At 48.0% G+C, this 20336-nt stretch overlaps 1 protein-coding gene across 3 annotated transcripts in view; it reads left to right on the forward strand.

Moving 5' to 3' along the window:
* The window catches only part of LOC137527988 (ficolin-1-B-like), a 168034-nt gene that overhangs the window by 40914 nt on the left and 106784 nt on the right, over nt 1–20336 (forward strand). For 2 of the 3 annotated variants that reach the window (XM_068249154.1, XM_068249153.1), the window contains exon 3: nt 15033–15077. The exons of the other annotated variant lie outside the window; for it this stretch is intronic. In XM_068249154.1, coding sequence (XP_068105255.1) covers nt 15033–15077 — 45 coding nt within the window. The remainder of the gene's footprint in view (nt 1–15032; nt 15078–20336) is intronic. 3 annotated transcript variants of the gene reach the window in all.

Raw genomic sequence — 20336 nt, forward strand, 5'->3', positions numbered from 1 at the left:
AGCAGGGGGAGCTCCTCATCAGAAACAGCTGGTGGCAGTGTCTGGCGCCATGTATCGCCACCTATGGACAGCCAGCCAACATGCCCTTCAACGTCAGCTGCTGATGCCACCAGAGTGCCCACACCCCTGGGCTCAGCGGTGTGGACATTTTTTTGTGATCAGAGCAATGCCGCCAAAAATTGAGATGTGGAAAGACCAACAGCCGCGTAGGGACTACTGCCTTAGGAAGGCACATGGAGAAAAGGCACAAACTGCAATTGGAAGACCACCTGAGGAAAAGCAGCACACACAAGCAAAGCCACCCACCTTCTCCTCTTCCTCCTTCAGGTGCATCATCTTCAGCCTCTTTCTCCCTTGCACCTTCACTATCACAGCCTTCCTCCTCCACTCTGCCTCTCAACTTGAGCGGTTCCTGCACTCTGCACTCCACTCTGCACACAGCAGCAGCCAGGTGTCCTTGAGGGAAATCTTTGAGTGGAATAAGCCAATGTCTGCCAGTCACCCCCTTGCCCAGCATCTGACATCTGGCTTGGCTGACATCTGTTAGCTCGCCAGCTGTCACCATACCAGCTGGTGGACTCTGAGGCCTTCCGAAAATTTGTGGCCATTGGGACACTGCAGTGGAAGATACCAGGCCACAATTATTTCTCAAAATAGGCGATACCCGAACGGTACCATGAAGTTGAAAGGCAAGTGATGTCATCTCTGGCACACAGCGTTGGGTCAAGGGTCCATCTGACCATGGATGCCTGGTCTGCCAAGCTGGCAAGCAGGGAGTACGTGGCTGTGCAGCGGACCTAGTTATGACACATCCACGGCTTTCATGCAGGCCTCCTGCCACCTCCTCTCCTTCTCCTCCTACTCCTCCTGCTACATCCTCTTTGCTGTCATCCTCCTCTTTTTCCTTGGCTGAGTGGCAGTTCAACTCTACTGGTGCTGCAATCTCCTCTCCAGCTACACAGCCCCAGCTCCCCAGGGCCTATGCTGCATGCCAGGTACGACGGTGTCACGCCATCTTAGACATGTCTTGCCTCAAAGTGGAGAGTCACACTGCTGGTGATCGGCAATGTGGTGTGGGACTACGGCAGCAATCTCATTTCAGCTTTGAATTTGGGAAAGTTGACACATTTACCGTGCATGGCACATGTGCTGAATCTAATAATTCAGAGATTTGTGTGTAAGTACCCAGACTTACAGGATGTCCTGAAGCAGTCCAGGAAGGTGTGTGGGCATTTCAGGCGGTCTTACATGGCCATGGCACGCTTTTCCGATATTCAGCGGAGAAACAATTTGCCGGTGAGATGCTTAATTTGCGATAGCCCAACTCGCTGGTGTAAGATCCTTAGAGGGTCCTGCAGGGTATGGCACGTAGTTTAGCCAAACTGACCAGTGTTTTAGTTAAAGATTCTATGCGGAGTTCTCCTTCTCTACAGATTCTAGGAGACCACAGTGTTGAATCTAAGAGGGAACATTACAGGGAACACTAAAGGTCAGAAGGCAGCATTATCTATGGGACGTGCAGACTAGCTGTCTGAGCCTGGGATAGCCAGGGCCAAACAATGCCAAACAATGCCTGGTGTTTCTAAACACCAGATTCTAGGTATTTAGGGTACAGGGCATCTGCTTCATGCTTGTGCACTAGACGGATGTCAATCACAGAGTTCTGGATGTCAATCACAGAGTTCTATAAGCCAATAGCAAGCGTTTAATAGGGGTGACATCTGGAACCCGCCCATATCCCACCTTCGGGGGCGTGTGGTTAGTTAACACTTGTGGGTCTGGAGGTTTTTCCATATATAAGGTAGATCCGTATAGGTCTGGGGCTAGCGCGCTCATATTAATCAGCTTTGCTCAATATCCGTATTATTACCTGCTGATGTTTGCTTTGCTTCGTATGTTTTTCAATATAAGTTTGTAACCAAGATTGTATCGAGTATCCCGGTTGGATACAATAAAGACTCTCTTAATTGGCTCTGGCGATCAAGTTCTGTGAAAGTCTGCTACCGGCTGTATACTTTCCGAAGGTGATAAGGACCAGCGCTAAGGCTGTCAGGTAGTCACACACAGAGACTAAATATTTGATTATTACAGCTGGCATTCAGCACTCCTGGGGCTTGATTCACTAACCGGCGCTAAGTGTTAGCGCTGGTGTGAAAAGCCCTTTTTGGCCGCTACTGTGCGCAAACCTACTTTGCGCACGGCCCCGTGCACTGCACGCGCAGCGCGGGTGCGCCGATATTAGTGCGCTTAGCGCTGGTTAGTGAATCAAGCCCCTGATGTTCAACTGCGTGCTACAACAGGAGAAAGCCGTCAAACAGTATCTCTACAACTACAGTCAAAGGACATGCTCTAGGGAGATGGAGATGTTCTGGCCAAAGTACTGGACACCCATGCAAAATGCCTGCAGGCTCATGTGGCCATTTGAGGAGGTGACAAACCTGGTAAATCGCGGTGAAGGTGCCATCAGCGACTTGATCCCATATACTAGGAGGAGGAGGTGGAAGAACAACTGCTGCAGGCGTCGCAGGGGGCTTGTGCTGCTCAACTTTCCCGTGGTATTGTTCGGTGCTGTGGGGAGGAGGAGAAATTATCTGACATCACTGAGGAAGAGCAAGAGGAGATGGATAGTACGTCTGCATCCAAATTAGTGCAGATGGCATCTTTCATGCTGTCCAGCCTGTTGAGGGACCCGCGTATAAAAAAACTCAAGGGGAATGACAATTACTGGATGGCCACGCTACTAGACCCTCGGTATAAGCACAAAGTGGCAGAGATGTTTCCAAATCACCAGAAGGCAGAAAGGATGCAGCACTTGCAGAACAAGCTGGCAATAATGCTTTACAGTGCGTTTAAGGGTGATGTAACGGCACAATGGAATAAAGGTACCACTGCCAGTAATCCTTCTCCCATGTCCACGCAGGCAAGGACAGGACGCTCTAGCGATCTCATGGTGATGTCGGACATGCAGACATTTTTTAGTCCACCGTCTCACCTTAGCCCTTTCGGATCCACCCTCCACCAACGCCTCGACCGGCAGGTAGCCGACTACCTGGCCTTAAGTGTGGATGTAGACACTGTGAGCAGCGATGAACCCCTGAACTACTGGGTGCGCAGGCTTGATCTGTGGCCAGAGCTGTCACAAATTGCCATCCAGCTTCTGTCTTGCCCTGCCGCAAGCGTCCTGTGAGAAAGGACCTTCAGTGCAGCTGAAGGAATTGTCACTGAGAAGAGAAGTCGCCTAGGTCACAAAAGTGTTCAGTACCTCACCCATACCTCCCAACTTTTTGAGATGAGAAAAAGGGACACTTAAGCCACGCCCCTGTCACACCCCTTGCCACGCCCCACCACGGCCCTAGTCACGCATACCGTAAAGATTCCATAAGTAAAATATGTTGTTTTATAATTCAAACCAGTGGTCCTTTCTATCCTGCTTCAATTTCCTTCATAGTAACATTTTAAAATTATTAATATATCAATTTAAAGGATGGAAATAAAGTTTAGAGTCAATCACATTTTTGGCATATTAATATACATATTTATATAGAAAGAGGGACAAATGAGGGTGAAAAAGGGACAGAGGGACAGGGCTCCGAAAAAGGGACAGTTGGGAACTATGCTTTCACTGCTAAACACTTCCACTATCTCCTTGAATTGGAGGGTGCGTGGAACTCTGTGGGGGTCGATTGAAGGGTGCAAGTGGGCAGAAGAGGAAAAGAAGGATCGAGGCACGAGCCGCGCGGACAGCCGCTGAAGTGTAATGCGGCGGGGAGCACAGCCGACATCAGTCCTCCCTCCCTCTCCATCATGGCCCCCCGTGAGTCCCTATATGATGTTCGGTGACCGGCTTCCTACTTCCTGTTTCGCGTCATGGGAAACAGGAAGTAGGAAGCCGGTCACCGAACAGTAGTGATGCTCAAATACCCCTTTTTAAAATTCGAGTTTGGTCGAATTCGAATAGTAAATTATTCGAGGTCAGTCGAATATTCGAGTCGAATAATTTTTACTATTCGATTCGACCTCGGACTTCGAGCTCACTATTCGAGTCGGTATTCGAGCTCACTATTCGAGCTGACTATTCGAATTGGCCTTAAATAGCTTCCAACACTTGTTTTGAGGGTGAATGATGCAAGAAACATCTTTTTTTCCAAGTAACAACAGCAAGTGATTATGTGGGGATGTTCCTTTAAAAAAAAATGTGGAAAGAGAAGTTGTGTCCTTAATTTTGTTCAGTAGTGTTACTGTATATACTTGTTCTTCTTCTTCTTTATCTTTCTTCTTCTTCTTCTAGATCTTCTTCTTCTATATCTTCTTCTTCTTCTTCTATATTGTCTTCTTCTTCTTCTTCTTCTTCTTCATCTTCTTCTTCTTCTTCTTCATCATCTTCTTCTTCTTCTTCTTCATCATCATCTTCTTCTTCTTCTTCATCATCTTCTTCTTCATCTTCTTCATCTTCTTCTTCTTCATCATCTTCATCTTCTTCTTCTTCTTCTTCATCTTCATCTTCTTCATCTTCTTCTTCTTCATCTTCTTCTTCTTCTTCATCTTCTTCTTCTTCTTCTTCATCTTCTTCTTCTTCTTCTTCATCATCTTCTTCTTCTTCTTCTTCTTCTTCTTCTTCTTCTTCTTCTTCTTCTTCTTCTTCTTCTTCTTCTTCTTCTTCTTCTTCTTCTTCTTCTTCTTCTTCTTCTTCTTCTTCTTCATCTTCTTCATCATCTTCTTCATCTTCTTCTTCTTCTTCATCTTCTTCTTCTTCATCTTCTTCATCTTCTTCATCATCTTCTTCTTCATCTTCTTCATCTTCTTCATCTTCTTCTTCTTTTTCATCTTCTTCTTCATCATCTTCTTCATCTTCTTCTTCATCTTCTTCTTCATCTTCATCTTCTCCTTCTCCTTCTTTTTCAATATCGTCTTCTTCTTCTTCACGTATTTCTCTTTTCAATTTTTTTTTTACAGAAATGCAGCTATTTTTGAGCGTAACAAATAGCTGGTGGGCGCACGCATGTTGGAAGCGCCATTGTATGTGCTCCCTGGCAGTGGAAACACAAAGACAGCAGGAGGTAAATTCAGCAGCAGGAGGAGGAGGATGAGTGTGTGGCAGCAGGCAGTCAATGAAGCAGGCAGCTCGCCGTGACATAATAGCCCTGGTACCTAGCGGTGATACCAGGGCTGTAAATAAACACAACAGGAGGTCCCAGACAGCGGTCGTGCAGCCCACATTGTGTCCAATACACAACTGGGACAACACAGTTTTCAACCCGGGCACCTCAGAAAAATTAAACCTTTTTTTTTTTTTTTTTAATGGTTTGTTTGGTTTTGGTTTTGCAACCAATATAGCTATTGTTTGACGTAATAGCTGGTGGCAGAGTGGCAGCAGAAGGTAATTCTGTGTACCCTGGCAGTGGGAAACACAGATAGACAGCAACAGCAGCAGGAGGAATGGAGGAGTAATGTGAGCAGCTATTGTTTGACGTAATAGCTGGTGGCAGAGTGGCAGCAGAAGGTAAATCATCTGTGTAGTGTACCCTGGCAGTGGGAAACACAGACAGACAGCAGCAGCAGCAGCAGGAGGAGGTGTGGAGGAGTAGTGTGAGTGTGGCAGCAGGTAGGCAGCGTGACATAATAGCCCTGGTACCTAGCGGTGATACCAGGGCTGTAAATAAACACAACAGGAGGTCCCAGACAGCGGTCGTGCAGCCCACATTGTGTCCAATACACAACTGGGACAACACAGTTTTCAACCCGGGCACCTCAGAAAAATTAAACCTTTTTTTTTTTTTTAATGGTTTGTTTGGTTTTGGTTTTGCAACCAATATAGCTATTGTTTGACGTAATAGCTGGTGGCAGAGTGGCAGCAGAAGAAGGTAATTCTGTGTACCCTGGCAGTGGGAAACACAGACAGACAGCAGAAGGGCAGTACACAGCAGCCCACTGTAGGTGTAAAATGTGTGGCTGCAGGCGACGTAATAGTCAAAGTGAACCAGGCTGGCTTAGTGAGCAGGAGCCAGGAGGTGGTAAAGGGTGGTAAGGCACATTAACGATGGTTCCGGCAGCCAGTTCATGTCCCCCTCTCGCCGACAACAGGGGCCAGGAACTCGCCTTCCACCCACGCCTGGTTCATCTTGAGAAACGTCAGTCTGTCCACAGACTTGTGAGACAGACGTGAGCGTTTCTCGGTGACCACGCCACCAGCTGCACTGAAGCAGCGCTCGGACAGCACGCTGGAAGGGGGGCAGGACAGCACTTCCAGGGCGTACTGCGCCAGCTCGCTCCAGATCTCCATGCGCTTGACCCAATACTCCATGGGATCAACAGGGGCATCGCTGTCAAGCCCGCTGTACGACCCCATGTAGTCAGCCACCATGCGGGTCAGGCGCTGGCTGTGACCGGAGGAGGATGCTGCTGCATGCATCTCCTCTCTAGTCACTGCTGCCGGAGCCTCTACAGTCCTGTAGAGCTCGTGGCTGAGAGACAGCAGGTCTGTGGGGCGCTTGCTGCTGCTGGATGCAGGCACCTGCTGCTGCCTCTGTGCTGGCTGCTGGACAGTGGGGGTGGAAGGCTGGGGGAAGGCTTCCTCCAAGCGCTCAACAAGGGCCTGCTGCAAGCTCCTTATTTGTTGCGCTGGGTCTCCTCCTGCAGGCGGCAGGAACTGGCTTAACTTCCCCTTGAGGCGTGGGTCCAACATCATGCTGATCCAGATGTCCTCCCTCTGCTTCATCTGGATCACCCTGGGGTCCCTGCGCAGGCACGTCAGCATGTGCGCTGCCATTGGGAAGAGGCGGGCCACGTCTGCTGGCACATCGACGTCAGTGCTGTCCTCATCCTCCTCCTCTGCCGCCTCATCCTCTCTCCACCCCCGCACCAACTCAGCTGCGCTGTGCTGATCCCCCTCATCAGCAGCCAGGTCAGGGACCTCCACCAAGTCCTCCTCCTCCTCCCCCTCAGAGGTGGACTGCGCAGCTGGTTGCCGCTCCTGCTGGTCCAAGGCTGCCGCTCCCTGTTCCAGCAAAGCATCGAGGGCCCTGTTCAGCAGAGAAACCAGGGGCACCCACTCGCAGACCATAGCATGGTCCCTGCTCACCATGTTTGTGGCCTGCAGGAAGGGAGCCAGCACAAAGCACACCTGCTGCATGTGCCTCCAGTCATCATCGGGGACGATGGACGGGATGTTGCTGGTCTTGTCCCTTCTCTGAGCTGCGGAAACAGTGGCCAGGACAAGGTACTGTTTGACAGCGTGCCTCTGTTCAACCAGACGCTCCAACATCGCCAGGGTGGAGTTCCAGCGAGTCGGAACGTCAAGGATCAGCCGATGGCGTGGCAGATCCAGCTCCTTTTGCACGTCTTCCAGGCTCGCACAGGCTGCAGCCGAGCGCCGGAAGTGACGCACAACATTCCTTGCCGTTTCCAGCAGTTCGCCCATCCCCTGGTAGGTGCGCAGGAACTTCTGCACCACCAGGTTCAGCACGTGGGCAAGACAGGGGATGTGGGTCAGGTTTCCCCTGTCTATTGCGGCAACCAGATTGGCCCCATTGTCGGCCACCACCTCTCCGACTCTGAGGCCTCTGGGGGTCAGCCAAATCCTCTCCTGCTCCTGGAGTTTGGCCAACACATGGGTTGCCGTCAGCTTGGTCTTCCCAAGGCTGACCAAGTGCAGCAGCGCTTGGCAGTGGCGGGCCTTCACGCTGCTGCTGAGGTGGGGGGTTTGGCCAGGTGTGCCGGAGGATGGCAGAGGATCGGAGGAACCTGCTGCAGTTCCCCTGACCCTGCGGGGTGGCACCACCCACTGTGTTGCTGCTGCTGCTGTGCCCGCTGCTGCTCTCCCATCCTCACCCCCTTCCACCAAGCTGACCCAGTGGACAGTGAAGGACAGGTAGCGGCCTGTCCCGAAGCGGCTGCTCCAGGAGTCCATGGTGACGTGGACCCTTTCACCAACCGCGTGCTCCAGCCCTCGCTCCACATTGGCCATCACAAAGCGGTGCAGTGCAGGAATGGCCTTGCGGGAGAAAAAGTGTCTGCTGGGGAGCTGCCAGTCTGGGGCTGCGCAAGCAAGCAGCGCACGAATGTCGCTCCCCTCCTGCACGAGCGTGTACGGCAGGAGTTGGGAGCACATGGCCCGTGCCAGCAAGCCGTTCAGCTGCCGCACGCGACGGCTGCTGGGAGGCAGAGCCCTAACCACCCCCTGGAAGGACTCGCTCAAAAGGCTCTGGCGTGGCCTTTTGCTGGCACGGGAATCAGCAGACACAGCGGAGGAGGCCACTGAGGACTGGCTGCCAGAACAGGCCTCAGTGTCGGCGGCAGGAGTTGCAGAGGGGGGAGGAGCAGTGCGTTTCCGCACTCCTGCTGGTGCTGCTGGAGGAGCAGGAGGGCGGGTGGCTGCTGTTGCTGCTGCTGCTGAAGGCTGTGCAGTGATGGGTGTGGTGCCACTGCCAGCACCAGATGCCTTCAGCCTCTGGAACTCCTGATGCTGGTGGAAATGTTTCGCAGCAAGGTGGTTGATGAGCGAGCTGGTGCAGAACTTTAAGGGGTCTGCACCTCTGCTCAACTTCCGCTGACAGTGGTTGCAAGTGGCGTACTTGCTGTACACTGTGGGCATGGTGAAAAAGCGCCAGATTGGAGACAGAAACATCCCCCTACGGCATGGAAGCGCTGCTGCCTGTCTCCCTGTGGTGGTTGGGGGTGGGGCTTGGGGGGCTTGGGTGCGGCTGGTGGTGGTACTGGCAGATGCTGCTGCTGCTGCTGCTGAGCCTGAGACACCAGCAGGCTGTGGGACCTGCCTACTGCTGCTGCCAATGCTTGCAATGATGCGCCTCCTTGCAAGGCCCACAAGAGCATCCTCCTCCTCCTCCTCCTCAGAGCTGCTGAGGACGACATCCCCTGGAGGTGGTGGCACCCAGTCTCTGTCTGTCACCGGGTCATCAACATCCTCCCCCTCCTGAAACATGTCCTGCTGGGATGAGGACCCCCCAAACTCCTCTCCTGATGCATGGATGGGCTGCTTGACTGTCGCCACAGTCTTGCTGTCCAATCCCTCATCCCCCAAAGTGCCCATCAGCATCTCCTCCTCAAGATCGCCAACAACAGCAGACAATTTACTCATGATGCCTGGGGTCAAAAGACTGCTGAATGACAGGTCGGCGAGTGACGGTGAACTGGCCTCCTCCCCAGACCCTGCTGGGCGGCTGCTGCGAACAGGGGTGGTGGTGGTGGTGGTGAGGGTGGAGGCCTCAGATGCAGAGCTGATGGCGGGCTGCTCATCCTCCGTCATGAGTTGCACCACAGTGTCTGCATGCTTTTCCTCAATGGGACGTTTCCGACCCGGCTGGAGAAAAATGGGAGCAGGTGCTACACGCTGCTGCTGCTGTGTCTCTGCAGCGTGAGTTGCAGATGCTCCTGCTGGGCGGCGCCCAAGGCGTCCACGGCCAGTGGCTATGGGAGGAATGTTAGCCACTGACGCTGCTGCTGCGGAACTGTGCATGGTGGCGCGCCCGCGGCCGCGGCTTGCCACAATGCTGCTCCATCTCCTCCTGATTCCCTTGCTGCCCTTCCCCTTGCCCAAACCGCGCTGGCTGCCACTTCCAGACATCTTCAATGTTTTGGGCGTATAGACAAAAGTTTTTTAAAAGGGCGGGTGAAAAGTGGGGTACTTTAATGGAGTGGGTTGGTTGGTGAGGTGACTGAGTGAGTGTCCCCTAGTACAGTAAGTAAGTAGTAACAGTCAGGAAGTACAACTAGCAGTTACAATAATCAGTAGTAATCACAAGTAAATTTAGTGTGTGTACACTCAGACAGTGAGTGCACGCACGCAGGAGCTAGTAGCCTATGAACACAGTGACTGAGTGTCCTAGACTCCTAGTACAGTAAGAGTAAGTAGTAACAGTAAGTAGAACTAACTAATTACAATAATCAATCAGCGATCAGAAGGAAATGGAGTGTGGGTGTGTGTACACTCAGACAGTGAGTGCACGCACGCAGGAGCTAGTAGCCTATGAACACAGTGACTGAGTGTCCTAGACTCCTAGTACAGTAAGAGTAAGTAGTAACAGTAAGTAGAACTAACTAATTACAATAATCAATCAGCGATCAGAAGGAAATGGAGTGTGGGTGTGTGTACACTCAGACAGTGAGTGCACGCACGCAGGAGCTAGAAGCCTATGAACACAGTGACTGAGTGTCCTAGACTCCTAGTACAGTAAGAGTAAGTAGTAACAGTAAGTAGAACTAACTAATTACAATAATCAATCAGCGATCAGAAGGAAATAGAGTGTGGGTGGTGTGTGTACACTCAGACAGTGAGTGACCGCACGCAGGAGCTAGTAGCCTATGGACAGTGACTGAGTGTCCTAGACTCCTAGTACAGTAAGAGTAAGTAGTAACAGTAAGTAGAACTAACTAATTACAATAATCAATCAGCGATCAGAAGGAAATGGAGTGTGGGTGTGTGTACACTCAGACAGTGAGTGCACGCACGCAGGAGCTAGTAGCCTATGGACAGTGACTGAGTGTCCTAGACTCCTAGTACAGTAAGAGTAAGTAGTAACAGTAAGTACAACTAACTAATTACGATAATCAATCAGCGATCAGAAGGAAATGGAGTGTGGGTGTGTGTACACTCAGACAGTGAGTGCACGCACGCAGGAGCTAGTAGCCTATGAACACAGTGACTGAGTGTCCTAGACTCCTAGTACAGTAAGAGTAAGTAGTAACAGTAAGTAGAACTAACTAATTACAATAATCAATCAGCGATCAGAAGGAAATGGAGTGTGGGTGTGTGTACACTCAGACAGTGAGTGCACGCACGCAGGAGCTAGTAGCCTATGAACACAGTGACTGAGTGTCCTAGACTCCTAGTACAGTAAGAGTAAGTAGTAACAGTAAGTAGAACTAACTAATTACAATAATCAATCAGCGATCAGAAGGAAATAGAGTGTGGGTGGTGTGTGTACACTCAGACAGTGAGTGACCGCACGCAGGAGCTAGTAGCCTATGGACAGTGACTGAGTGTCCTAGACTCCTAGTACAGTAAGAGTAAGTAGTAACAGTAAGTAGAACTAACTAATTACAATAATCAATCAGCGATCAGAAGGAAATGGAGTGTGGGTGTGTGTACACTCAGACAGTGAGTGCACGCACGCAGGAGCTAGTAGCCTATGAACACAGTGACTGAGTGTCCTAGACTCCTAGTACAGTAAGAGTAAGTAGTAACAGTAAGTAGAACTAACTAATTACAATAATCAATCAGCGATCAGAAGGAAATAGAGTGTGGGTGGTGTGTGTACACTCAGACAGTGAGTGACCGCACGCAGGAGCTAGTAGCCTATGGACAGTGACTGAGTGTCCTAGACTCCTAGTACAGTAAGAGTAAGTAGTAACAGTAAGTACAACTAACTCATTACGATAATCAATCAGCGATCAGAAGGAAATGGAGTGTGGGTGTGTGTACACTCAGACAGTGAGTGCACGCACGCAGGAGCTAGTAGCCTATGAACACAGTGACTGAGTGTCCTAGACTCCTAGTACAGTAAGAGTAAGTAGTAACAGTAAGTAGAACTAACTAATTACAATAATCAATCAGCGATCAGAAGGAAATGGAGTGTGGGTGTGTGTACACTCAGACAGTGAGTGCACGCGCGCAGGAGCTAGTAGCCTATGAACACAGTGACTGAGTGTCCTAGACTCCTAGTACAGTAAGAGTAAGTAGTAACAGTAAGTAGAACTAACTAATTACAATAATCAATCAGCGATCAGAAGGAAATGGAGTGTGGGTGTGTGTACACTCAGACAGTGAGTGCACGCACGCAGGAGCTAGAAGCCTATGAACACAGTGACTGAGTGTCCTAGACTCCTAGTACAGTAAGAGTAAGTAGTAACAGTAAGTAGAACTAACTAATTACAATAATCAATCAGCGATCAGAAGGAAATAGAGTGTGTGTGGTGTGTGTACACTCAGACAGTGAGTGACCGCACGCAGGAGCTAGTAGCCTATGGACAGTGACTGAGTGTCCTAGACTCCTAGTACAGTAAGAGTAAGTAGTAACAGTAAGTAGAACTAACTAATTACAATAATCAATCAGCGATCAGAAGGAAATGGAGTGTGGGTGTGTGTACACTCAGACAGTGAGTGCACGCACGCAGGAGCTAGTAGCCTATGGACAGTGACTGAGTGTCCTAGACTCCTAGTACAGTAAGAGTAAGTAGTAACAGTAAGTACAACTAACTAATTACGATAATCAATCAGCGATCAGAAGGAAATGGAGTGTGGGTGTGTGTACACTCAGACAGTGAGTGCACGCACGCAGGAGCTAGTAGCCTATGAACACAGTGACTGAGTGTCCTAGACTCCTAGTACAGTAAGAGTAAGTAGTAACAGTAAGTAGAACTAACTAATTACAATAATCAATCAGCGATCAGAAGGAAATGGAGTGTGGGTGTGTGTACACTCAGACAGTGAGTGCACGCACGCAGGAGCTAGTAGCCTATGAACACAGTGACTGAGTGTCCTAGACTCCTAGTACAGTAAGAGTAAGTAGTAACAGTAAGTAGAACTAACTAATTACGATAATCAATCAGCGATCAGAAGGAAATGGAGTGTGGGTGTGTTTACACTCAGACAGTGAGTGCACGCACGCAGGAGCTAGTAGCCTATGGACAGTGACTGAGTGTCCTAGACTCCTAGTACAGTAAGAGTAAGTAGTAACAGTAAGTACAACTAACTAATTACGATAATCAATCAGCGATCAGAAGGAAATAGAGTGTGTGTTGTGTGTGTACACTCAGACAGTGAGTGCAGTGCGCACACGCAGGAGCTAGTAGCCTATATGAACAGTGACAGTGAGTGTCCCTACGGGTACAGTAAGAGTAAGTAGTAAGTAAGTACAACTAACTAACTAACAATAATCTATCAGTAATCAGAAGGAAATAGAGTGTGTGTACACACAGACAGTGAGTGAGTGCACACACGCAGGAGCTAGCTAGTAGCCTATAAACAGTGACAGTCAGTGAGTGTCCTACTCCTAGTACAGTATAACTACAATACTATTAGTAAAGGACAGCAGAAATACTGGTATAGATGAGAGAAATAAACAGAGGACAGCTGCCCACAGAGGCAAGGCCCCCCTGAGGCCTAAACCTGTAAGCTTGCAGCAGCTGCCTGTCTCTAATGTAACACACAAGCTACTAACTAAAATACAATGTCTATCTAACTAACAACAATATAGGTGTATATGGCAGGTGTAGGTGAGCAAAAACGCTAGGTAAATGATCACAATAGAGCACTTTCTAAGCCAAAGCACAAAGGAGCAACTCTCTCTCTGTACAAGTCTCAGGCAAGCATGGAGAAACGGAACATGGCGGCCGCTATTTATAGGGTAGGGGCTGGCCAGGGTCCCCCTCTGTGATTGGCTGCCGTCAGAGGGCCTGGGAGCCCTCTGATTGGCTCTAAGGACATCAATCTGGGCTATGACGCTATTCGAGCTCGGTACCGAGCTCGAATAGCGCCGGGTTGCTCGAATAGCTCGAATAGTGAATGGGCTATTCGAGTGTACTCGGATAGCCCATTCGAATAGCTCCAGCTATTCGGAGCTCGAATACCGAGCTCGAATAGCTGAAAAAGAGCTCGAATATTCGAGCTACTCGAATATTCGAGCTCTGCTGAGCACCACTGCCGAACAGTAATGTAAGCTAAACACTCCTGCGCACGATCTCTCTGCATTTCATATAGGGACTCACGGGGGGCCATGATGGAGAGGGAGGGAGGGAGGACTGATGTCGCCTGTGCTCCCCGCCGCATTACACTTCAGCGGCTGTCCGCGCGGCTGGTGCCTTGATCTTTTTTTTCTCTCCACACACAGCACCTCTGCCCGCAGGCCGCTTGACTGCCTTCTCCGCCACCACCAACAGGGTCCAGGACTCCAGGCCTGCCTAATTTTTCTGGCTGCCCTGCAGTTGCAACAACAAAACAACAACAAAACAAAAGGCATGTACATGTGTCAATTCCCCTTCGTGATCATTACCTTGCCGCGGTGAAGGGGCTTGCGTATCACAATGAAGCAATGACCGCCTTCGATATCTCGGGGGCTGCACACCCAAAATAATAAGGTCATTGCTTCATTGTGGATGGACCAAATTCGATTAGCTGGACAGTCACTGTTATTCTGTCATTGAGCTACCTCGGCTTGGCGACCATATGGGCTTGAAAACCACCTGCACTCTCGCCATAGTGCGCACCAGTCCAGCACGGCCGTCACTACACAAACAGCTGTGTGCGGTGCGTTACACAGTGAGTTTGGTCTGTCAGTGTGAAGCAGTATACTAATTACACTACCTGATTGATGTATACACATGCAAGCTGTTTTAAAGCACTTTAGGACTCCAATTTAGCATGCAATGTGATTTCTGCCCTTAAAACGCTGCTGTGCACCAAATCCAGATTTTTCCCCGAGACTTTTGGCGTGTATCCCACTCCTCCATGCAAAAACTCAGATGTTGGACCCCTTGAAACATCTTTTCCATCACTTTTGTGGCCAGCATAAATGTTTTTAGTTTTCAAGGTTTGCCTCCCCATTGAAGTCTATTGCGATTCGAAAAGTTCGCTCGACCCGAACTTTTTGCGTAAGTTCACGTTTGAGGTTCGCGCACCAAAAATTGAAGGTTTGAGCCATCTCTAGATGACCCTCACCACCCGGGAGCCTGTCATTGAAAGCACACAGTCCTCCATGGGTGACATCATCCCTTTCCACTCATCAAAGTGAGAAGGAGAACGTCACAGGACCCTCACCACCCGGGAGCTTGTCATTGGTAGCACACTGTCCTCCATGGTGGCCCCGCCCCTCTCCACTGATCACAGTGAGAGGGAGAAGGTCACATGACCCTCACCACCCGGGAGCCTGTCATTGGTAGCACACTGTCCTCCATGTTGGCCCCGCCCCTTTCCACTCATCACAGTGAGAGGGAGAAGTACTGTTGAGGTAGAGAGAGACCACAGCATGGGAAATGTGAGGGCTAAAAGTAATTTTAAAATATTTTTTTTTCTTTTGAAGGAATTCCTGGACAGCAGGGAGTCCGGGGCCAAAAAGGTGAAAATGGTGAGTGGATATTTGTGGAAGTCACTTTCAATGATTACCTGAAAGACATAAGGGGCTGCAGTAACTGGAGGTAACATTTCCGTGCATAGTCAACGCATGGCAATTTTACCAGCATAGGGTTACTCTATTAGCATGACCTGCGGTACACAACTGATGTCACCATTCTTATGGTAATGAGTGGTACTAAGAGATGCTACTTACCATAGCAACTTTCACTCTAGTCAAGTACAGCCAGTTACTCCAGCACAACCTGCGGTACTTAGCTAGCATGACTGTTGCTAGGGTAAGTAGCAACTTTAACTAATTGGGTGGTACTAGTTCAAGCAGACTCTGATTAGAGGAAGATCAGATCACATTTTACGACCAATTTGTGCAGAAATCCGTATAATTCCAAAGGGTTCACATACTTTTTATTGCTACTGTATAATTATCTATCTATCTATCTATCTATCTATCTATCTATCTATCTATCTATCTATCTATCTATCTATCTATCTATATATATATATATATATATATATATATATATATATATGTTTACTATGTATTTAGATAGATAGCTAGACACACATCTTCATTCAACTCTATTGTATTAGTGGGTGGCACTGGCAGCAGAGTTGACTGTGCAATCTGGTGGGGTGAACACAGCCCAAATAAAAGCAAACAATAATACGTGAAGGCTCCAGGCAGTGGTCGTGAAGCACATCAGCAATTCAAATAATCATTAGTACCAGATGTTGTAGGCAGAAAGAGGAGGCCACGGTCCTGGGTGTTATTGGGTTTAAACATCAGCAATTCACATAATCAGTAGTACCAGATGTTGTAGGCAGGCAGAGGCGGCCACGGTCCCAGGTGTTCTTGGGTCTACACATCAGCAATTCACATAATCAGTAGTACCAGATGTTGTAGGCAGGCAGCGGAGGCCACGGTCCCAGGTGTTCTTGGGTCTACACATCAGCAATTCATGTAATCAGTAGTACAAAATGTTGTAGGCAGGCAGAGAAGGCCATGGTCCCAGGTGTTATTGGGTCTACACATCAGCAATTCACATAATCAGTAATACCAGATGTTGTAGGCAGGCAGATGAAGCCATGGTCCCTGGTGGTAGTAGAAAATGTTGTAAGAAGGCAGAGAAGGTCATGGTCCCAGGTGTTATTGGGTCTACACATCAGAACTTCAAATAATCAGTAGTACCAGATGTTGTAAGAAGGCGGAGGAGGACATGGTCCCAGGTGTTATTGGGTCTACACATCAGCAATTCACATAATCAGTAATACCAGATGTTGTAGGCAGGCAGATGAAGCCATGGTCCCTGGTGGTAGTAGAAAATGTTGTAAGAAGGCAGAGAAGGTCATGGTCCCAGGTGTTATTGGGTCTACACATCAGAACTTCAAATAATCAGTAGTACCAGATGTTGTAAGAAGGCGGAGGAGGACATGGTCCCAGGTGTTATTGGGTCTACACATCAGCAATTCACATAATCAGTAATACCAGATGTTGTAGGCAGGCAGATGAAGCCATGGTCCCTGGTGGTAGTAGAAAATGTTGTAAGAAGGCAGAGAAGGTCATGGTCCCAGGTGTTATTGGGTCTACACATCATAACTTCAAATAATCAGTAGTACCAGATGTTGTAAGAAGGTGGAGGAGGACATGGTCCCAGGTGCTATTGAGACACTGCCCTGAATAACGCAACACACTATGGGCTTGATTCACAAAGCGGTGCTAACCTACTTAGCACGTCTAAAGTCTTTAGACGTGCTAACCAGGGTGCTAAGTAGGTTAGCACCGGATTTCTCAATCAGATCGCGCGCTAACTTTGCGCGCGCAAAGTTTTACGCGCGCAAAGTTGTATGCGCGCTAAGTCCCATAGGCTTTAATGGGCACTTCGCACGGAGCGCCCTGCGCTCTGTGCAGTGCGCGCGTATAGTTTTATGCGCATAAAGTTTTATGCGCGAAAAGCTTGTTTAGATGTGCTAAGGGGGTTTTCACAGGCGTGCTAACAGTTAGCACCGCTTTGTGAATCAAACCCTATAAGATAAACCACAATCAGTGATGTAGTCTGTGGCCACACAAGTCAAAATAGTACTATCACTGTCACTGTGTGTGTTGATGGTAATAAAGTCACAAGCTGCACTGAATACTACAATAAACAAACAAACATCTGTTTTGATAAAAATTCATTTGCATGGACAACACCACTGGAGCAGTCTCTCAGTGAGCTATTGCGCAAGCAAGTGTGAGCAACCTAAAATGGCCCTCATATGTTGTATTGCCGTAGAAAAGTGACACCACTTGAACAGACAGCAATTACTAGTTCTTTATGATCCCTCCAATCATCAGACACAATCAACAAGGTTAACAAGTTTATTGATACAAGATATAAAATACAAACTACAAAGTTATCCTAAAGAAGGCAAAGATTAAGAGTACAATAAAATACAATACTATAAACACAACACGTCACCTTGTGTTTCTAGGTGTCTGCTCAAGGTTTCAGCAACTTCCACCCGTCCTACGTGAGTGACTCTTTCCCCCGCGACGGCTAAGAAGTTCCTTGGGCAGAGCAGGCAGTCAAGTCAACGCTGGATGGCCAGTCCAGCGAGAGTCCAGAGAAATCTCAATCTCCTGAAATATCAGCTTGGGTTTTATAGTTTTTCCTCCTATAGACCATCATGGTGCCCCATGCTAGCCTATGGAGTATGGAAAAACCCCTCCTAGACGATCAACAAGTGATAATGGCTGGAATCACACCAGAAAGCGTCATCTCTCGGCCATCCTGGACTGGCAACTTTACAACCTGCTCATAAGTGCCTCTTCTGTTATCAACACAATCAGGTAGTCATATCTGAATATAATCACTTTCATTGTAACCTTAAATGGCCCCTTTCAGGCCATTTTGTGCTCTCAACATTTAATCTACAATATCTCTATTTTCATACTTAAAAGCGTATTATCAGTTAAACAAGGGCAAGGCGCCCTGAGCTATATTAGCACTTATCCTACATTAGTAGTTATAATTGTACTTTGTGCTAATGTGAACTAAAGGACACATCTGGTATTAAGTTCTAGTAAACAAGTATTAAGGAAATCCTCCAGACCCAAATGAACCAATGTGCAGATCCGAATGAAGAGATTCACATACAAGATGGCTCACTATATACAATTTAGCACATAAAATATATAGCACTACATATGTACAGTATATAATGGAGGGGTGGGCACAAGCTCTTCTCTTCTGATTGGCTGCCAAGGCATCTACTGGGGGCTCTGTGATTGGTCCACAAATCAAGTTCCGCCACCAGTGGTGCTCAGCAGAGCTCGAATATTCGAGTAGCTCGAATATTCGAGCTCTTTCTCAGCTATTCGAGCTCGGTATTCGAGCTCCGAATAGCTAGAGCTATTCGAATGGGGTATTCGAATACACTCGAATAGCCCATTCACTATTCGAGCTATTCGAGCAAAACGGCGCTATTCGAGCTCGGTACCGAGCTCGAATAGCGTCATAGCCCAGATTGATGTCCTTAGAGCCAATCAGAGGGCTCCCAGGCCCTCTGACGGCAGCCAATCACAGAGGGGGACCCTGGCCAGCCCCTACCCTATAAATAGCGGCCGCCATGTTAGGTTTCTCCGTGCTTGCCTGAGACCTGTACAGAGAGAGAGTTGCTCCTTTGTGCTTTGGCTTAGCAAGAGCTCTATTGTGGTCATTTACCTAGCGTTTTTGCTCACATACACCTCCTATATACACCTATATTGATGTTAGTTAGATAGACATTGTATTTTAGTTAGTAGCTTTTGTGTTACATAGACAGAGACACAGCTGCTGCAGGCTTACACAGCTTTAGGCCTCAGGGCCTGCCTGTGTGGGCAGCTGTTCTCTCCTGTCCTCTGTTAGTATATTTCTCTCATCTATACCAGTATTTCTGCTGCTGTCCTTTACTACTGATTGATTCTGTATTTAGTATTGTAGTTAGGCTAGCCTAGGACACTCACTGTCACTGTTCATAGGCTAAGGCTAAGGCTACTAGCTCCTGCGTGTGTGCACTCACAGTCTTGTACACACACACTCTATTTCCTTCTGATTAGTGATTGATTATTGTAATTAGTTAGTTACTTACTGTTACTACTTGTTACTCTTACTGTACTAGGAGTCTAGGACACTCAGTCACTGTTCATCGGCTACTAGCTCCTGCGTGTGTGCACTCAGTGTCTGAGTACACACTACACACACTCTATTTCCTTCTGATTACTGATTGATTATTGTAATTAGTTAGTTACTTACTGTTACTACTTGTTACTCTTACTGTACTAGGAGTCTAGGACACTCAGTCACTGTTCATCGGCTACTAGCTCCTGCGTGTGTGCACTCAGTGTCTGAGTACACACTACACACACTCTATTTCCTTCTGATTACTGATTGATTATTGTAATTAGTTAGTTACTTACTGTTACTACTTGTTACTCTTACTGTACTAGGAGTCTAGGACACTCAGTCACTGTTCATCGGCTACTAGCTCCTGCGTGTGTGCACTCACTGTCTGAGTACACACTACACACACTCTATTTCCTTCTGATTACTGATTGATTATTGTAATTAGTTAGTTACTTACTGTTACTACTTGTTACTCTTACTGTACTAGGAGTCTAGGACACTCAGTCACTGTTCATAGGCTACTAGCTCCTGCGTGTGTGCACTCACTGTCTGAGTACACACTACACACACTCTATTTCCTTCTGATTACTGATTGATTATTGTAATTAGTTAGTTACTTACTGTTACTACTTGTTACTCTTACTGTACTAGGAGTCTAGGACACTCAGTCACTGTTCATCGGCTACTAGCTCCTGCGTGTGTGCACTCAGTGTCTGAGTACACACTACACACACTCTATTTCCTTCTGATTACTGATTGATTATTGTAATTAGTTAGTTACTTACTGTTACTACTTGTTACTCTTACTGTACTAGGAGTCTAGGACACTCAGTCACTGTTCATCGGCTACTAGCTCCTGCGTGTGTGCACTCACTGTCTGAGTACACACTACACACACTCTATTTCCTTCTGATTACTGATTGATTATTGTAATTAGTTAGTTACTTACTGTTACTACTTGTTACTCTTACTGTACTAGGAGTCTAGGACACTCAGTCACTGTTCATCGGCTACTAGCTCCTGCGTGTGTGCACTCACTGTCTGAGTACACACTACACACACTCTATTTCCTTCTGATTACTGATTGATTATTGTAATTAGTTAGTTAC

The sequence above is a fragment of the Hyperolius riggenbachi genome, chromosome 8 (genome assembly GCF_040937935.1).
Source record: "Hyperolius riggenbachi isolate aHypRig1 chromosome 8, aHypRig1.pri, whole genome shotgun sequence".
In the NCBI taxonomy this organism is placed as follows: Eukaryota; Metazoa; Chordata; class Amphibia; order Anura; family Hyperoliidae; genus Hyperolius; species Hyperolius riggenbachi.